At 35.0% G+C, this 13,013-nt stretch overlaps 3 protein-coding genes across 9 annotated transcripts in view; all 3 read right to left on the bottom strand.

Moving 5' to 3' along the window:
• LOC111443537 (sister chromatid cohesion protein PDS5 homolog A-like) overlaps window positions 1-477 on the bottom strand; it is an 18,874-nt gene extending 18,397 nt beyond the window's left edge. For 4 of the 7 annotated variants that reach the window (XM_023081388.1, XM_023081386.1, XM_023081390.1 and 1 more), the window contains exon 1: window positions 206-477. In XM_023081388.1, coding sequence (XP_022937156.1) covers window positions 206-301 — 96 coding nt within the window. In that variant the 5' untranslated portion in view covers window positions 302-477. The remainder of the gene's footprint in view (window positions 1-205) is intronic. The other 3 variants (XM_023081387.1, XM_023081385.1, XM_023081383.1) reach the window with 1 other exon arrangement.
• A 955-nt stretch (window positions 478-1,432) lies between these two features.
• On the bottom strand, window positions 1,433-6,402 carry LOC111443541 (F-box protein 7). Its single transcript, XM_023081392.1, has 11 exons — window positions 6,202-6,402; window positions 5,621-5,707; window positions 5,381-5,493; window positions 5,172-5,288; window positions 4,982-5,078; window positions 4,461-4,534; window positions 3,920-3,973; window positions 3,722-3,823; window positions 3,392-3,450; window positions 2,847-3,057; window positions 1,433-1,796 (listed from the first exon to the last, which is right to left on the bottom strand). Exons 1-11 carry the CDS (start codon window positions 6,209-6,211, stop codon window positions 1,737-1,739), a joined length of 984 nt encoding a protein of 327 aa, XP_022937160.1. The 5' UTR covers window positions 6,212-6,402; the 3' UTR covers window positions 1,433-1,736.
• Window positions 6,403-7,239: 837 nt separating this feature from the next.
• LOC111442904 lies at window positions 7,240-10,232 on the bottom strand. Its single transcript, XM_023080465.1, has 8 exons — window positions 10,219-10,232; window positions 9,953-10,115; window positions 9,082-9,189; window positions 8,907-8,987; window positions 8,701-8,769; window positions 8,494-8,574; window positions 7,878-7,931; window positions 7,240-7,718 (listed from the first exon to the last, which is right to left on the bottom strand). The coding sequence occupies exons 1-8, from the start codon at window positions 10,230-10,232 to the stop codon at window positions 7,461-7,463; spliced, it is 828 nt and encodes a 275-aa protein (XP_022936233.1). The 3' UTR covers window positions 7,240-7,460.
• Window positions 10,233-13,013: the final 2,781 nt, after the last annotated feature.

Here is a 13,013-nt window from a genome sequence, read left to right on the forward strand (position 1 = left end):
AAAAAAAAAAAAAAAAAAAAAAAAAAAAAAAAAAAAAAAAAAAAAAAAAAACATGTATGAACTTACAATTAACCACGAATACAAAACCATCGTCAACTTATTCAGTAAGCAAAGAAGAACACACCCGGGGACAATGCAATCAGACACCAACCAAAGAGGAATTTCAAAGCGTAATACAACAGAAAATTCAACGTAGGAAAATTACCCGGAGGGATTTGACGATGAAATCCTTAGTTGGGCGAGACTGTTTGCTCAATTTAGTTCCAACGTCGTGGATGAGTTGCAGCGAAGACTGATCCATTTGCTAAGACCCGAACTACGAAGCCCTAATTGGGAGGGTGGAGAGTAAAGCGCGATGGTGAGGGTTGAGGAAAACGGAAGCAGCAAATGGATGAAGAGACCACAAGAAGTGAGCAATGAGCAGAGGGAGAGTGAATTTCTGGTAAGGGCGCCAATTCGTTAGTATTTCAAGAGACTCCCGCGCCAATGAGCGCGTGAGAAGATGGGTAACCAAAAAACCGATGAAATCCCAACCCGAATAATATCGGTTCTTATGGACCGGATTGGTTCGGTTCATATCAAAACCAGGGAACCGAACCGACGTTACTCGAGTCTCGAGAGCGCCGCTTTTTTTATTTTTTTATTTTTTTTATTTTTTTTATTTTTTTTATTTTTACAATATTATGCCTAAATTAACTCTAATATAGCTTAATTAGTTAAAAATTAAATCAATTAGTTGAATAACTAATTATTCCCCCTTATCAATAACTACTCGATTTAAAATGGAAAGACTCATTTTTCATTTGATAACTATAAATTTATTTTTATTTTGTTATTTACTTTCTATTCATGTTTTAAAAATCTACTAAATTAATAAAAATAATCATAGCATAATATTTTAAAAATTCGACTAAATTAATAAAAATATTTATAAATTTTACGTAGTATTTATATACATAAAATTTTAAATTTTAATAATACTTTCAACCTTTAAAAAAAAATCTCAAAAATATTATTAAACTCGGAAAAAACAATTAAAATATTTTTTATATTAATTTTGGAAGGAAATTATTAATATTTTATTTAAAAAATACTGTTTCAAGAAATTCAAAAATAATAAATAAATGTTTCCCTTTTTTTTATAAATAAAGCAAAATTTGTAGTACAATGTATATTGTACGATATTTTATCATCTATTTTAATTACTAATTTTCATACTTGTCTAACAAATCTCTATACCCTTTTGCGTGTTCTACGTGTTCGTGAAAATTCATTTTGAATTTTTCAAAAAAGAATGGATCTAGTAAATATAATTTTCAAACGTAAATTTAATAAAAATGTGAACTTCCAATTTTGTATCTTGCAAGTCCTTCCGGGGCAAACGAGTAATCCATGTGATAAGTTAAGCAGTGGACAAAGCTAGGTCGAGACGTGTTCTTAAACAAGCCTAGTAGCCATTTAAACATTTACAATCTTCAATCTAAGGTACCATTCAGTTCATAAACAAACTCGGGCATCGTTTTTGCAGCTTCTGCAACACAATCGTATAATACTGCAATGATACAACAAGAACGAGAGGAAACAAAGAAATTGTCACGTTTTCGGGCAACTTCACGTGCTTCGTTATTTATACACAGGCAGCATGTAAGACGACCGGGAAATAAATAAATAAATAAATATGATCTCTAAGGCTGGACTGACTAATATATACAGAAAGATGCAGTAAAGTTGGAGCATCAGCCAGGTAAAAAATAGTCCATCTTCTCTACAGGCAAGTTTAGTTCTGATGTTTCCACCTGTATCAGCCAAAGAATTCAAAAACATTGAGGTACCAAAAATTTCGAACCGTTTAACAGAGATTCTAAGACTACATTTCTAAATTAAAGGCCCATGTGGCAAACTTTTGGACCATAGAAGGTAAATAGCAGTTTAAAAACGGTTGCCTTTACATTAACATATCCACCTGAACACAAAAGTTGGAACTTCAATGTCGTGCATGACATTCTAACTTTGAGTTCGAGTTAATTTGTGAGATCCCACGTCAATTAGAGAGAGGAACGAGTGCTAACAAGGACGTTGGGTCCCAAAGAGGGTGAATTGTGAGATCCTACATCAGTTGGAGAGGGAAACGAAACATTCTTTACAAGGCTGGGGAAACCTCTCACTAGCATATGCGTTTTAAAAACCTTGAAGGGAAGCCCGAAAGGAAAAGCCCAAAGAAGACAATATTTGCTAGTGGTGGGCTTGGGCTGTTACAAATGGTATCCGAGCCAAACATTGGGCGGTACGCTAGCAAGGACGTTGAGCCCCGAATGGGGGTGGACAACGGGCGGTATGTCAGCGAGGACGTTCGGCCCCAAAGGGAGGTGGATTGTGAAATCCCACATCGATTGGAGAAAGGAACGAGTGCCAATGAAGACGCTGAGTCCCAAAAGGGGTGGATTGTGAGATTCCACATTGATTGGGGAGAGGAAGGAGTGCTAGCGAGGACATTGGGCCCGAAGGGGGTGGATTGTAAGATCTCATATCGATTGGAGAGGGGAATGAAGCATTCTTTATAAGGGTGTGGAAACATCTTCCTAGCAGACAGCATTTTAAAAACCTTGAGAGAAACCCCGAATGAAAAAGCCCAAAGAAGACAATATCTCCATGGATATCCACCCTACCTTAGAACCTCAGATCTAAATAGTGTTCAACTACAAGCCAACATTGGTGTTTCCCACTAGATTCCACTTGAACTATTGTGCAATTCAAAAGACAAGATCCTGGTATCTTCCTCACTTTAAATGCGTGTTTAGATCTCTAAATTATAACGGGCACGGTGCTATGAAGTAAAAGGAAATTACCTGATCAAAAGGAACAAATATAAAAGGTGTCAGACCCCGCTTATGAGAAACTGCAGGCACATCTGGGTTGTGCGTTTCATCATCCCGCCACCTTTCCACTATGCCAAGGATATCTTCTTCTGGATCACTAACCTCATTATTGTTCATACCGCTGGTAACGAGGGTCAATAGATCCATTCGGTTGTTAGCCCCTGTCGAGGTTCCTCTCAGCCTATATAGAACAACAGATAACAAAAGAAACCTTCAGCTAATTGTAGTAAGTTTCATTATAATGCTCTTAAATGACTTTAAATAAGTTTAATTCAATCATCTTTTCAACAAGTGCTTCGTTAGTCGACTTGCATCCAGACTCTTTTATAAAGCGGAACACAATTCAAGGGTGTTCTATTACTAGATTGCTTCATTTTCTTTTTTAAAAAAGCACCAAATTCTTTGGCTGATAGGAAGGAACAATATGCAAGACCCATTCTACCGTATAGGTGACCAAAACCCCGACTAAACAAGGTCAACACAGTTAAAAAATTAGACAAGCCTATAGAACAAACCTCATACGGATTCTGAGCACAGTAGGACGTGCGCCCGGGTACAAAACAGCAGCTTCAACCTGCAGTGACATGATCATAAGTTCTGGTGTACAAACTGGGAAAGAAAGAACAGATTTGGACAAATAGCTACTTGAAAGGCAAAGCGTAAGAACCAACTGTTAGAACAAAAATATTACTACAAATGCAAGAAAAATTTAAGGCTTTTGTTCACCTAGGGATTGAATCCCCCACTTTACAGAGAGGGTCAATGCACCATAAAGAAAGCCTGCGGATTACAATCTGAAAAACGTTGTTGAACGAAACACTCCAAAAAGACCAAATTTAGATTACCTTATCATCTGACAAGGTATAGTGTCCACCAAAAATACAGTCTGCTTTTGAAGCACGAAAGTTCATGCACTTAGCCACATCCTTGATCTTCTGTGAAGAATTCTAGAAGTAACAGATAAAAAATGCAAATGGCAGCAATTAGATACAAAACAAATACATGAACTATTTTAGAAAGACTAGATGACAGTTAACAGGCACCTTGTAGAGAAACCGCCCAGAAGGAAAAAATCTGATGTAACGGAAGTAGCAGACCTGCAGAAGTTGGGCAAAGGAAAAGGAGATACAATTTAACATAGAGAAAAGAATGGGAAGAATCGAGAACTACTTCGGTGTGTTTGACCTTCGGCTTGTCCAACACATAGTTTTTAGTGATATAATCGAGGAATTTCTTCTTCATCAGCCATGTCGGGTGAAGAGGAGTTTTTTACGGCAAGCAAGGGTGTGCACTTCGTTGTGGGGTATTTTTTAGGAGAGATGAACAATAGAAATTCAGAGAGTTGATAGGGAGTCTTTTCATGTTTGGTCCCTTGTGAGATTTCATGTTTCTCTTGTTGGGTCTTATTTTTCTTGAGTGGAGTCTCTTTCTATAGGGTTGCTCCCTTTTGTGGGCTTTATTTTTTTGTATGCCCTTGTATTTATTAATTATTTTCTTCATGAAAGTTGGTTTTTTATCAACAAAAAGAAGGAAAAAAAAAAAAAACTCAAAATAACCTCACTCTTTTGATTTCCTCAAACATACCAGGTGAACTGGATTGGTAATCTTCCACTCTGCAACCCCAGCTCGTATATACGTATTCCTGCTAACGTAAAGACCTGAAGCTCATAACAAAAATTAGATCTATGCCTTTCAATCCAAAAGGCAACTAACAAGAAGGCAGTAGAAAACATATTCCTCAGAAGACAAATGGTCAAACGGGCCGATGCACATGAGCACCGTTGGAAATCTCCAAAACAACAACGAAGACCTCTCATCCATAAACAAAGCTAAACCCAATTCCAGCTTTTCTAGCACATAACACCCAGGCATCTTGGAAGAAAGATGCATTATGTATTTTAAATGTTGATATGGCATTTTAAAACTTAATAAGCAAGTCTAAAGAAAATGTATATTTGCTATCCAAAACGTGAAATAATTATGAGGCTAACTCAGTAATGAAAAACCTATATAGTTTAATAATTTTGGGAGGAGAAGAAAACAACAAAGGTAAATCATATACTCCAAGTCAATTCATTAGGATTCATATATCTAACAGTTCTCACCATCGGTGCGGATCCTTGGCCGTAAAAGCCACATTTTTCTCCAAGACCCATCATACATATGATGCAAAAACTTGTAGTTTTCAACCACACCAGAGAGCTGTAGACAATAGAACTCGTGTAAGATTTCGTGTTTAATATTTATATGCTATATGTTACGAAGATTCAACCACTAAATTTATGGTTACTTCACCTGCCAAGCCTTCAAGCAAGCACCACGCCAGAATACAGGATTGCGAATAGTGTATCTCCATTTTCGACAGACACATGACGCCCGTCCCAGGTCAAAAGGCGTCATTCTGGCAAAGACCTATTTAAGAAAAATAGAGCTCAATCTATAGGAAGTTCTGTAAGAAAGCAAAAAGTTCGAAACAAGGAATTGATCCACCATGAGAACCTTACCTCAAACAGTAGCTCATCAGGCAAGCATCGATGTATTAATGCTGGATCAACAAATGGCTGACGACTGGAACTTCCAAATGGCGCAACAGGTCTAACATTAACCCCATAGAGATCTGAAATAGAAGACCTGAAACAATAAGAACATATAAAAAAACCATAATACAGAAACTAAATTCTATAGGAGAGGAACAGAAGCGTTAAACATCTCGACAAACGAGGGCTAGAGCCATGGGGAATTACCAAGCCACGGCCTTTTTGTAATGAAGTATTGAACAGTCTTCAACCGCAAAGCTGATTCGAGTTCAGCAGGGACCTTCAACGCATAATCTGCAAGTGAACAGAAAAACTTCATACCAGAGAAATGCACACAGACAAGAAGAAACACACACACACGCACGCACACGACGAAATTTATCCCAATTTCAAATTCTAAGCTTCTATGTACGTGTTTATGAAGGAAAAAACGTGTATTCTAGCAACAAAATTCATCTAACGTAAAAACTACGCAATCAAGAGAGAAGAAATGGGCTCGTACTTCGTAGAATCATAAAAACCATGATAAAAATTAGTATAATTCCTAAAAACTTCAATTCCAAGTTCGTGCTTCGGCTTAATTATGCCCTTTCGAGAAAGACAATCAAGATAGGAGAAATCAACGCGTAGAAATTAAGACATGCCTAAACCCTAGAAAAACAAAAAACAGAAAGAGAAAAAAAAGATCAACGAAGTCACTAAAAACTCGAAGCAAGATCCCAGATGAAATCATAAAATTCGGCCGAGTATGAACTTGATCGAATTACAGAACATCAAGGCCAACATACCTGAAGCCATGAGTGCGCAATGGATTCTTCCCTTGTAGAATGATTTTGAGTAAAATCCTCAAACCTGTAGGAAAAATTGAAGAGAAATCAACCGAAACCAGCCTCGATTTCCCTTTTGTTCTGAATTGGTACGTAATTTAAGATTCTGATCGTGGGGCTGTAATCTAACCCCCAACCTTCTGGTCCCTGTCCCCCTCTCCCAACACAGTGTGGAATGGGAATAGATGAAATTATTTTAAGGATTAAAAAATTATCCTTTTATACTATTATATTATTTAATTTTTTACGTAATTAAAGTAATGACGTGGCATTTAATACGAGATTAATAAATGTTTTTTTGGTCATTTTGGTCGTTAAATAAGTCGAATTTAGACCTTATTAAATCTCTATACACTAGAAAGTTGTCTTATTTTAACAATAATATTTTCTTTTTAGATTTTTGACACTTTAATTATTAAAATTCGTACCGTGGTTCAAGCCCATAACTATTATATATTGTCCACTTTAGCTTATTAAGTATCGTCGTTAGCCTCACCGTTTTAAATCAAATAGGTTTCCATAACTTTATAAAAAATGTTTCATTCCACTCTCTAACTGATGTAAGACCTCATAATCCACCGTCATATAACCTCCTCAACTGATGTGGGACCTCACAATCCACCGTAGGTGGTGTTACTAAGATGTTTTCACACCCTTATAAAGTGCTATATTTCCGTCTCCAACTGACGTGATATCTCACAATCCACCCCTTTAGGAGTCCAACTTTCTTGTTGGCACACTATTCGATGTCTAGCTCTAATACCATTTATAATGCCCCAAGCCCATTGTGCATTGTCATCAACCTCACGGTTAAGCCCATTATGTATTGTCATCAACCTCACGATTTTAAAAGGCGCTTATTAGGAAGAGGTTTCCACACTCTTATAAGAAATGTTTTGTTCTCCTCTCCACTCAACTGGGACCTCGTAAGTATATCATATGATTATTTGGTAACTAACCTTAATTTACATTAATTACACCTTTTTGTTGTTAATTTATTTAGAGCTTAACAAGACAAAATAAATAAATAAATAATGGGCCATAAAAAGGTAATAAATACAATATAAAGCTATTGGGGAAAAGGAACAAATAACCTGCCCTATCTTTGAAATGAACAATAATACGACAATAATTGTTAGATTTGGACCAAAAATGTTGCCTTTCTTCGCTCATGCAGTTTGCCCAATGAAGAAGAAGCTTTCTGTATAAGAACTGATCAACTAATCTTCCTCTTCACCACCATAGTCACCGTATCCATAACCGTACTCTTCTTCGTTTTCGTAATCATAATACTCGTTACCATAAGCTTCTGGGGGATCTTCATCTTCAAAGTCGATGGCGTTCTCTTCAGATATCGTATCGACATGATTATTGCCTTCGAGGTCTTCTTCAAGCTGATTCGTAGAGTGGTTTTGTGTGGATAAACTATTCTCTTCGAAACTCGAGGCTTCCTGCTTTTTGCTTGAGTCAGGGGCAGGCTGCACACAAATTGTTAGGCAGTTATAAGAACCATGTGTCGTTGAGTACTAATTGAAATAATCAGGAAGGTTAAGCTTTGGTGACCTCATCTGCTGATACAATTACAGTCATTATGTAAATACTGAAACAATATGGAAGAAATCGATAGATAAACATACCGTGTCGGTGAAGAGTTTGTCCAACACGTCAAAGTTGAATTTTGAACTGAGCCTCTGCAGAGAATAATTGTGGGAAATAAGCTAATGGGTGAATAGGTGTTACATAACCAAACAAACTAGCTTAGAATGCACGAAAACCATGGCATCATGGATATAGATACCCTTCCCCATGCTAAAACAATCCCAAAACAATCATGTGGATAACATGCGAGACTTTCGTGAGAAATGATTTGTGAAAAAGAAAATCCAAGAAGATTTTTCATAAAACCACATCCTATTCACGTGCAATAAGACAATCGTGAGTGGAAGTTTGTGAGATCCCACGTCAGTTGGAGAGGAAAACAAAGCATTTTTTATAAGGACGTGGAAACCCCTTCCTAGCAGACGCGTTTTAAAAACCTTGAGAGAAAGCTTAAAAGGGAAAGCCTAAAAAGGACAATATCTGCTACCGGTGGCTTTGAAGCATTACAAAGTTGGTCCTACAGAATTGGAAAGTAACATGCCTGAGGAATGCGAAGTTAAGAAACGTAACAATTGAAAATTGAGACTAGAACGGATTCAACGAGACACATGCCCACCCAATGATTCTATTCATTAGTTTATGCTGTTGATATACCTTCTTAGTTAGAATTTCGCGTGTTGTGTCTGTTTCGGCTTGAGCGGGTTTGTTTATTGGAGCTTCTGTTATCCTTTGCCTCTGTTTTCCAACAGAATGAGAAAACATAAATCATACTATAGAATGAAAAGATTCAAAATTCTCATCCAATGTTTTCCTGGATAAGAAACTTTTTACCAAACATAAAATGCAATGATAGCTAAATACCTTCTTTGACTTTTTGACAATGGCCGCAGCTCCAACAACATCATGGCCTTCTTTCTTAGCTGCTTGTTCCTGAAACCCATGCATAGCATTGATTTGGAAATTAAACTATGATCGAAGCATAAATCATCTTTTTCCAATGTAAGTATAAGTGAAGACTTTTATTAAAGCAATCAAAGGGTTACTGAGAGGTACAAGAAGCCTTTAACCTGAAGATAGTCTTTGTTCATTTGCTCCCAAATAATCTTTTTATAATGTGTCTCCTCCTTAGTGTTCAGGTAAGTTTTCACCTATAATTTGTGAAAAACTACAGGTTAAAACACCACACCAACACAAGCAAGAATTTAAGAAACCAGCAGCTAATGCAATTAAGTAGTAGGATACCTCACTGTCAAGAACATCACCAAGATCCTCTGACTCATCATCGGATGAAGAATCTTCATCCTTATGTTTGCACAACAAACTGAACAATGATGCCTCAGCAGTTTTCATCTGAAAACGACAGCAACATTTACAAATATCAAAATGCAATCAGTTTCAATAACTGGATGTTATATCTTTTAAAACTATGGACGATGACAATCTACTAATACCAGAAAGCCGCAGAAGAAACGTCTAAAAAATGAAAAAACAAACGAAACGAAACAAAAGAGATAAAGAAAAGAGAAACACTTGTCAGCCTTCTCAAACCAAAAAATTAGTTCCAACCAGAAACATGTCATCTCAAGAATAAATAAGAAAGACAAACTGGAATTGTCAAATATATTATAACAATGACTAAATGCTTCCAAATTCAATAAAAATGCTAATTCCCGCCCGACGTTTTTTGAGCAGCAAATTTAATGAACATAAGAGAATTACACTGACAATCAATATCCAAAATCTCCTTCTCGAAAATAAAGTTGTTATTTCAATGTACACAAAAATACAAAACAAAACCGTGAGAACTAACCTCACATTTACGTCTACTGTATTTCCACCCTTTTTTTCAACGCACACTCAAAAATCGGTTGAAAAAAATACAGAAGAATCGCCTTCACCAGAAAGCCAACGTACTAAAATTTCAGTTCATCATTGGTTAACCTTAAAACTAACCTAGATAACTGGAAGATAAAAACGATGATGCTTGACCTAAATATGTTCCAATTAAGAGAGGCAGAAGGTAAACAAACAGAAAAATCCAAGAACAATCGATCCTCAATTTTCACACATAACATTAAAGATCACCAGCATGATAAGTTGATGGAATACTTACGATGCTGATCAAAGAACCAAAACGCGCAGAAAGCAATAAATCACTCTCCGCCGACGAAAAAGGCACCGAGAAGAAAAGGTACGCACTAGAACCGCCGGTTAGCAACAGAACACGAAAGGAAGTCGAACAAAAATTCGGAATCTCGACGACGATCCGTTGCCGCCTAAAAGAAAATGCATTACAACTTATATACTCCGTAAGCGGTAGAGAGAAGAAAGGACCCAACCATCGTCTCAGAATGGCCCAACAGTAGAAGGCCCAGTTACATAACCCGGCCCATTGTTATTAGTGGGCTTTAAATTTTTAAATAATTTTATTTTTCCGTAAAAAATTAAATTATAATTAGTTTACGATCATTTCCTAAATTAGCGAATGTGAGACTTTCATCCAACACCTTCTCTCGAATAAAGTACGTCTCTCTTTAATCGAGGTTCGACTCCTTTTCTTTTGGAGTCTTAGTCATTCTTTACTATGTCTTCGAGGAGCCTCGACTCCTTCTTCTTCGGATTTGAGGATTCTATTGATCCCTTTAATCGAGGTTCGACTCTTTTTCTTTTAGAGTTCTAGTAAATTTTTACTACGCCTTCGAGGAGCCTCGACTTCTTTTTCTTTTGGAGTCCTTTGTTCGGCATTTAAGGATTCTATTGACATGACTATACTATGTTAGGAATCACCGATCTCTACAATGGTACGATATTGTCCACTTTGATCATAAGCTCTCATACAATAGAGATAGTATTCCTCGATTATAAACCCATAATTGTTTCCTAAATTAGACGACGTGGGACTTTCATCAAACAGTATCAACTTAACCAACTCGAAAATAACGTTACAATCCAACTCAACCTTAATGGGGGAGGAAACGAGCAAATATTTCTACCCGTTAATTTAACGACGTCAGGCTAGAGATGAGAATTATATTATTTATCCCTGTCCTGATATGAACCAAGAGACATCAATCATACAATATGCTTCAATGAAGATGTGAAGAAAAGGTTGTCAAAATTATCAAAAGATGTTTCAATTCATGCTACATTGAAGAAGAATAAAGTTTGATTGTTGTAAATTTTGGGTGGGTTATAATTTAGAGTTATTGTGTTTTAAGACTTTTTATTTAATTTCGGTTACATTTACATAATGCCTAATTATGGCCATAAAGTGTGAATGTTACCACTTTTGGAATGTCTTTAATAGTTTCATTTTGAGGCTATATAAAGCCATCTATGTTGTATTTGTAATCAGACTTAGAAGATATATCAAAAGAAGCATTTGTGCTTTTCTTTAGCCAATGGCTAAGTTTCTTTGCAACTCTATGTAGTTTAGGTTGCATGTAGAATCATTCAAGCTCGACATGATCAATCTTGCTTGTGGAGTGATTCGAATCTCAAACAAGTGTTCTTGTCTTGAGATATTTGATCAACAAGAATCATTGAAGCTAGACATGATCGATCTTGCTTCTGGAGTGATTCGAATCTCAAACAAAATGTTCTTGTCTTGAGATATTCGATCAACAAGGTAATCCGAATCTTATTCCCCTTGTATTGATTCCTTATCTTATCATGTCCCTTGAAAGTGGCTCGAGAGTCAGGGCAATCATCCTAGTCATTGAGCAAGTCAGTCCAACAAAGCCAACACCTTTAGTTGGGACGTGTATGTGTGTGTATATATATATATATATATTATATGCCTCATCAAATCTGACATATCAGTTATTTTATTTATTTATTTTTAAATGAATATAAATATACAAAAATGGACAAATTATTTACTGCATTAAAAATTTACTTTATTATTGCCTCAATTATTACCATCAATACGAAATTATAAACTTACGCTATTGAGTGTACGCCAAACGCCCAAGCCCTCCAACCACCCCTAGTTTAATAATAAATGTATTCAATTTTTTTTAATCTATTTGGAGTCTATGCACACATTTCCAAATAAATGTAAATAAATAAACCGAGCAACGGGTCTTCATTACGTCTCGAAAAAATTTCGGGGTCGAATTTTAAATCTTAAATAACGTTGAAAAAAGGTGCCTTTTCACCTATTTTTGTAGACGGTATTTTATTCATATGTATAAATTAGTTAAAGGAGCGTTCGAGATTTTAATTTTATAGATTTATCGATAAAATAATAATATTACTGTGAGTAAAAAAAATGTATATTGATTTATTAAATTAATAATTCACAATTTTACTTTATGGTATGTAATTAAATCTTTGATTTTGAACCCTCTAATTCATAAATATTTCCATTATATTACTAAAACAGTGTTTATTTATTAGGACTAAATTAATTAAAAAGAAATATCCTTCCAACTTTTAAAATATGGAAATATTCATAAATATTTCCGTTATATTACTAAATCAATGTTTATTTATTAGGACTAAATTAATTAAAAAGAAATATCCTTCCAACTTTAAATTTTTTAAAATTATTTTTGATAAAAATAATCTTATTAATTTCAAAAATATTCTTCCACTTAAAAAAAAAAAATCTATTAATCTCTTAAACTCCTTTTAAAAATTTAAAAACATCCTTAAACTAAACAAAATATTTTTTTAATTTTAAAAAATATTTTTTTAGAAAATGGTTTAATTTTTGAACAAATTAATTTCATTTTATTTTGTATTTTTGGTACTTCCTATAAATCAAATATATTCGTTGATACCATGTTAGAGGACGACTCTCTATAATGATATGATATTGTCCACTTTGAGCATATTTGTTGATACCATATTAGACGAACACGACTCTCCACAATAGTATGATATTGTCTACTTTGAGCATAAGCTCTCGTGGATTTGCTTTAAGTTTTCTCAAGAGAATCCACATTAATGGAGAGAGTATTTTTTATTTATAAACACATGATTATTTCCTACATTAGCCGGACTTTAATAAACAAGAATTTCACAATTTAATTACTTTTCTTTTTTAAAAAATCAATATTTTTCGAAATAATTACATAATAAATAGAAATAATTACGAATTTGTACTCTATAAAGCCATATTTAAGCCTCGAGAAAATAAAAGAACAAAAAAAAAAAAAAAAAAAAAA

The sequence above is a fragment of the Cucurbita moschata genome, unplaced genomic scaffold, assembly GCF_002738365.1.
Source record: "Cucurbita moschata cultivar Rifu unplaced genomic scaffold, Cmos_1.0 Cmo_Scf00005, whole genome shotgun sequence".
Taxonomy (NCBI): domain Eukaryota; kingdom Viridiplantae; phylum Streptophyta; class Magnoliopsida; order Cucurbitales; family Cucurbitaceae; genus Cucurbita; species Cucurbita moschata.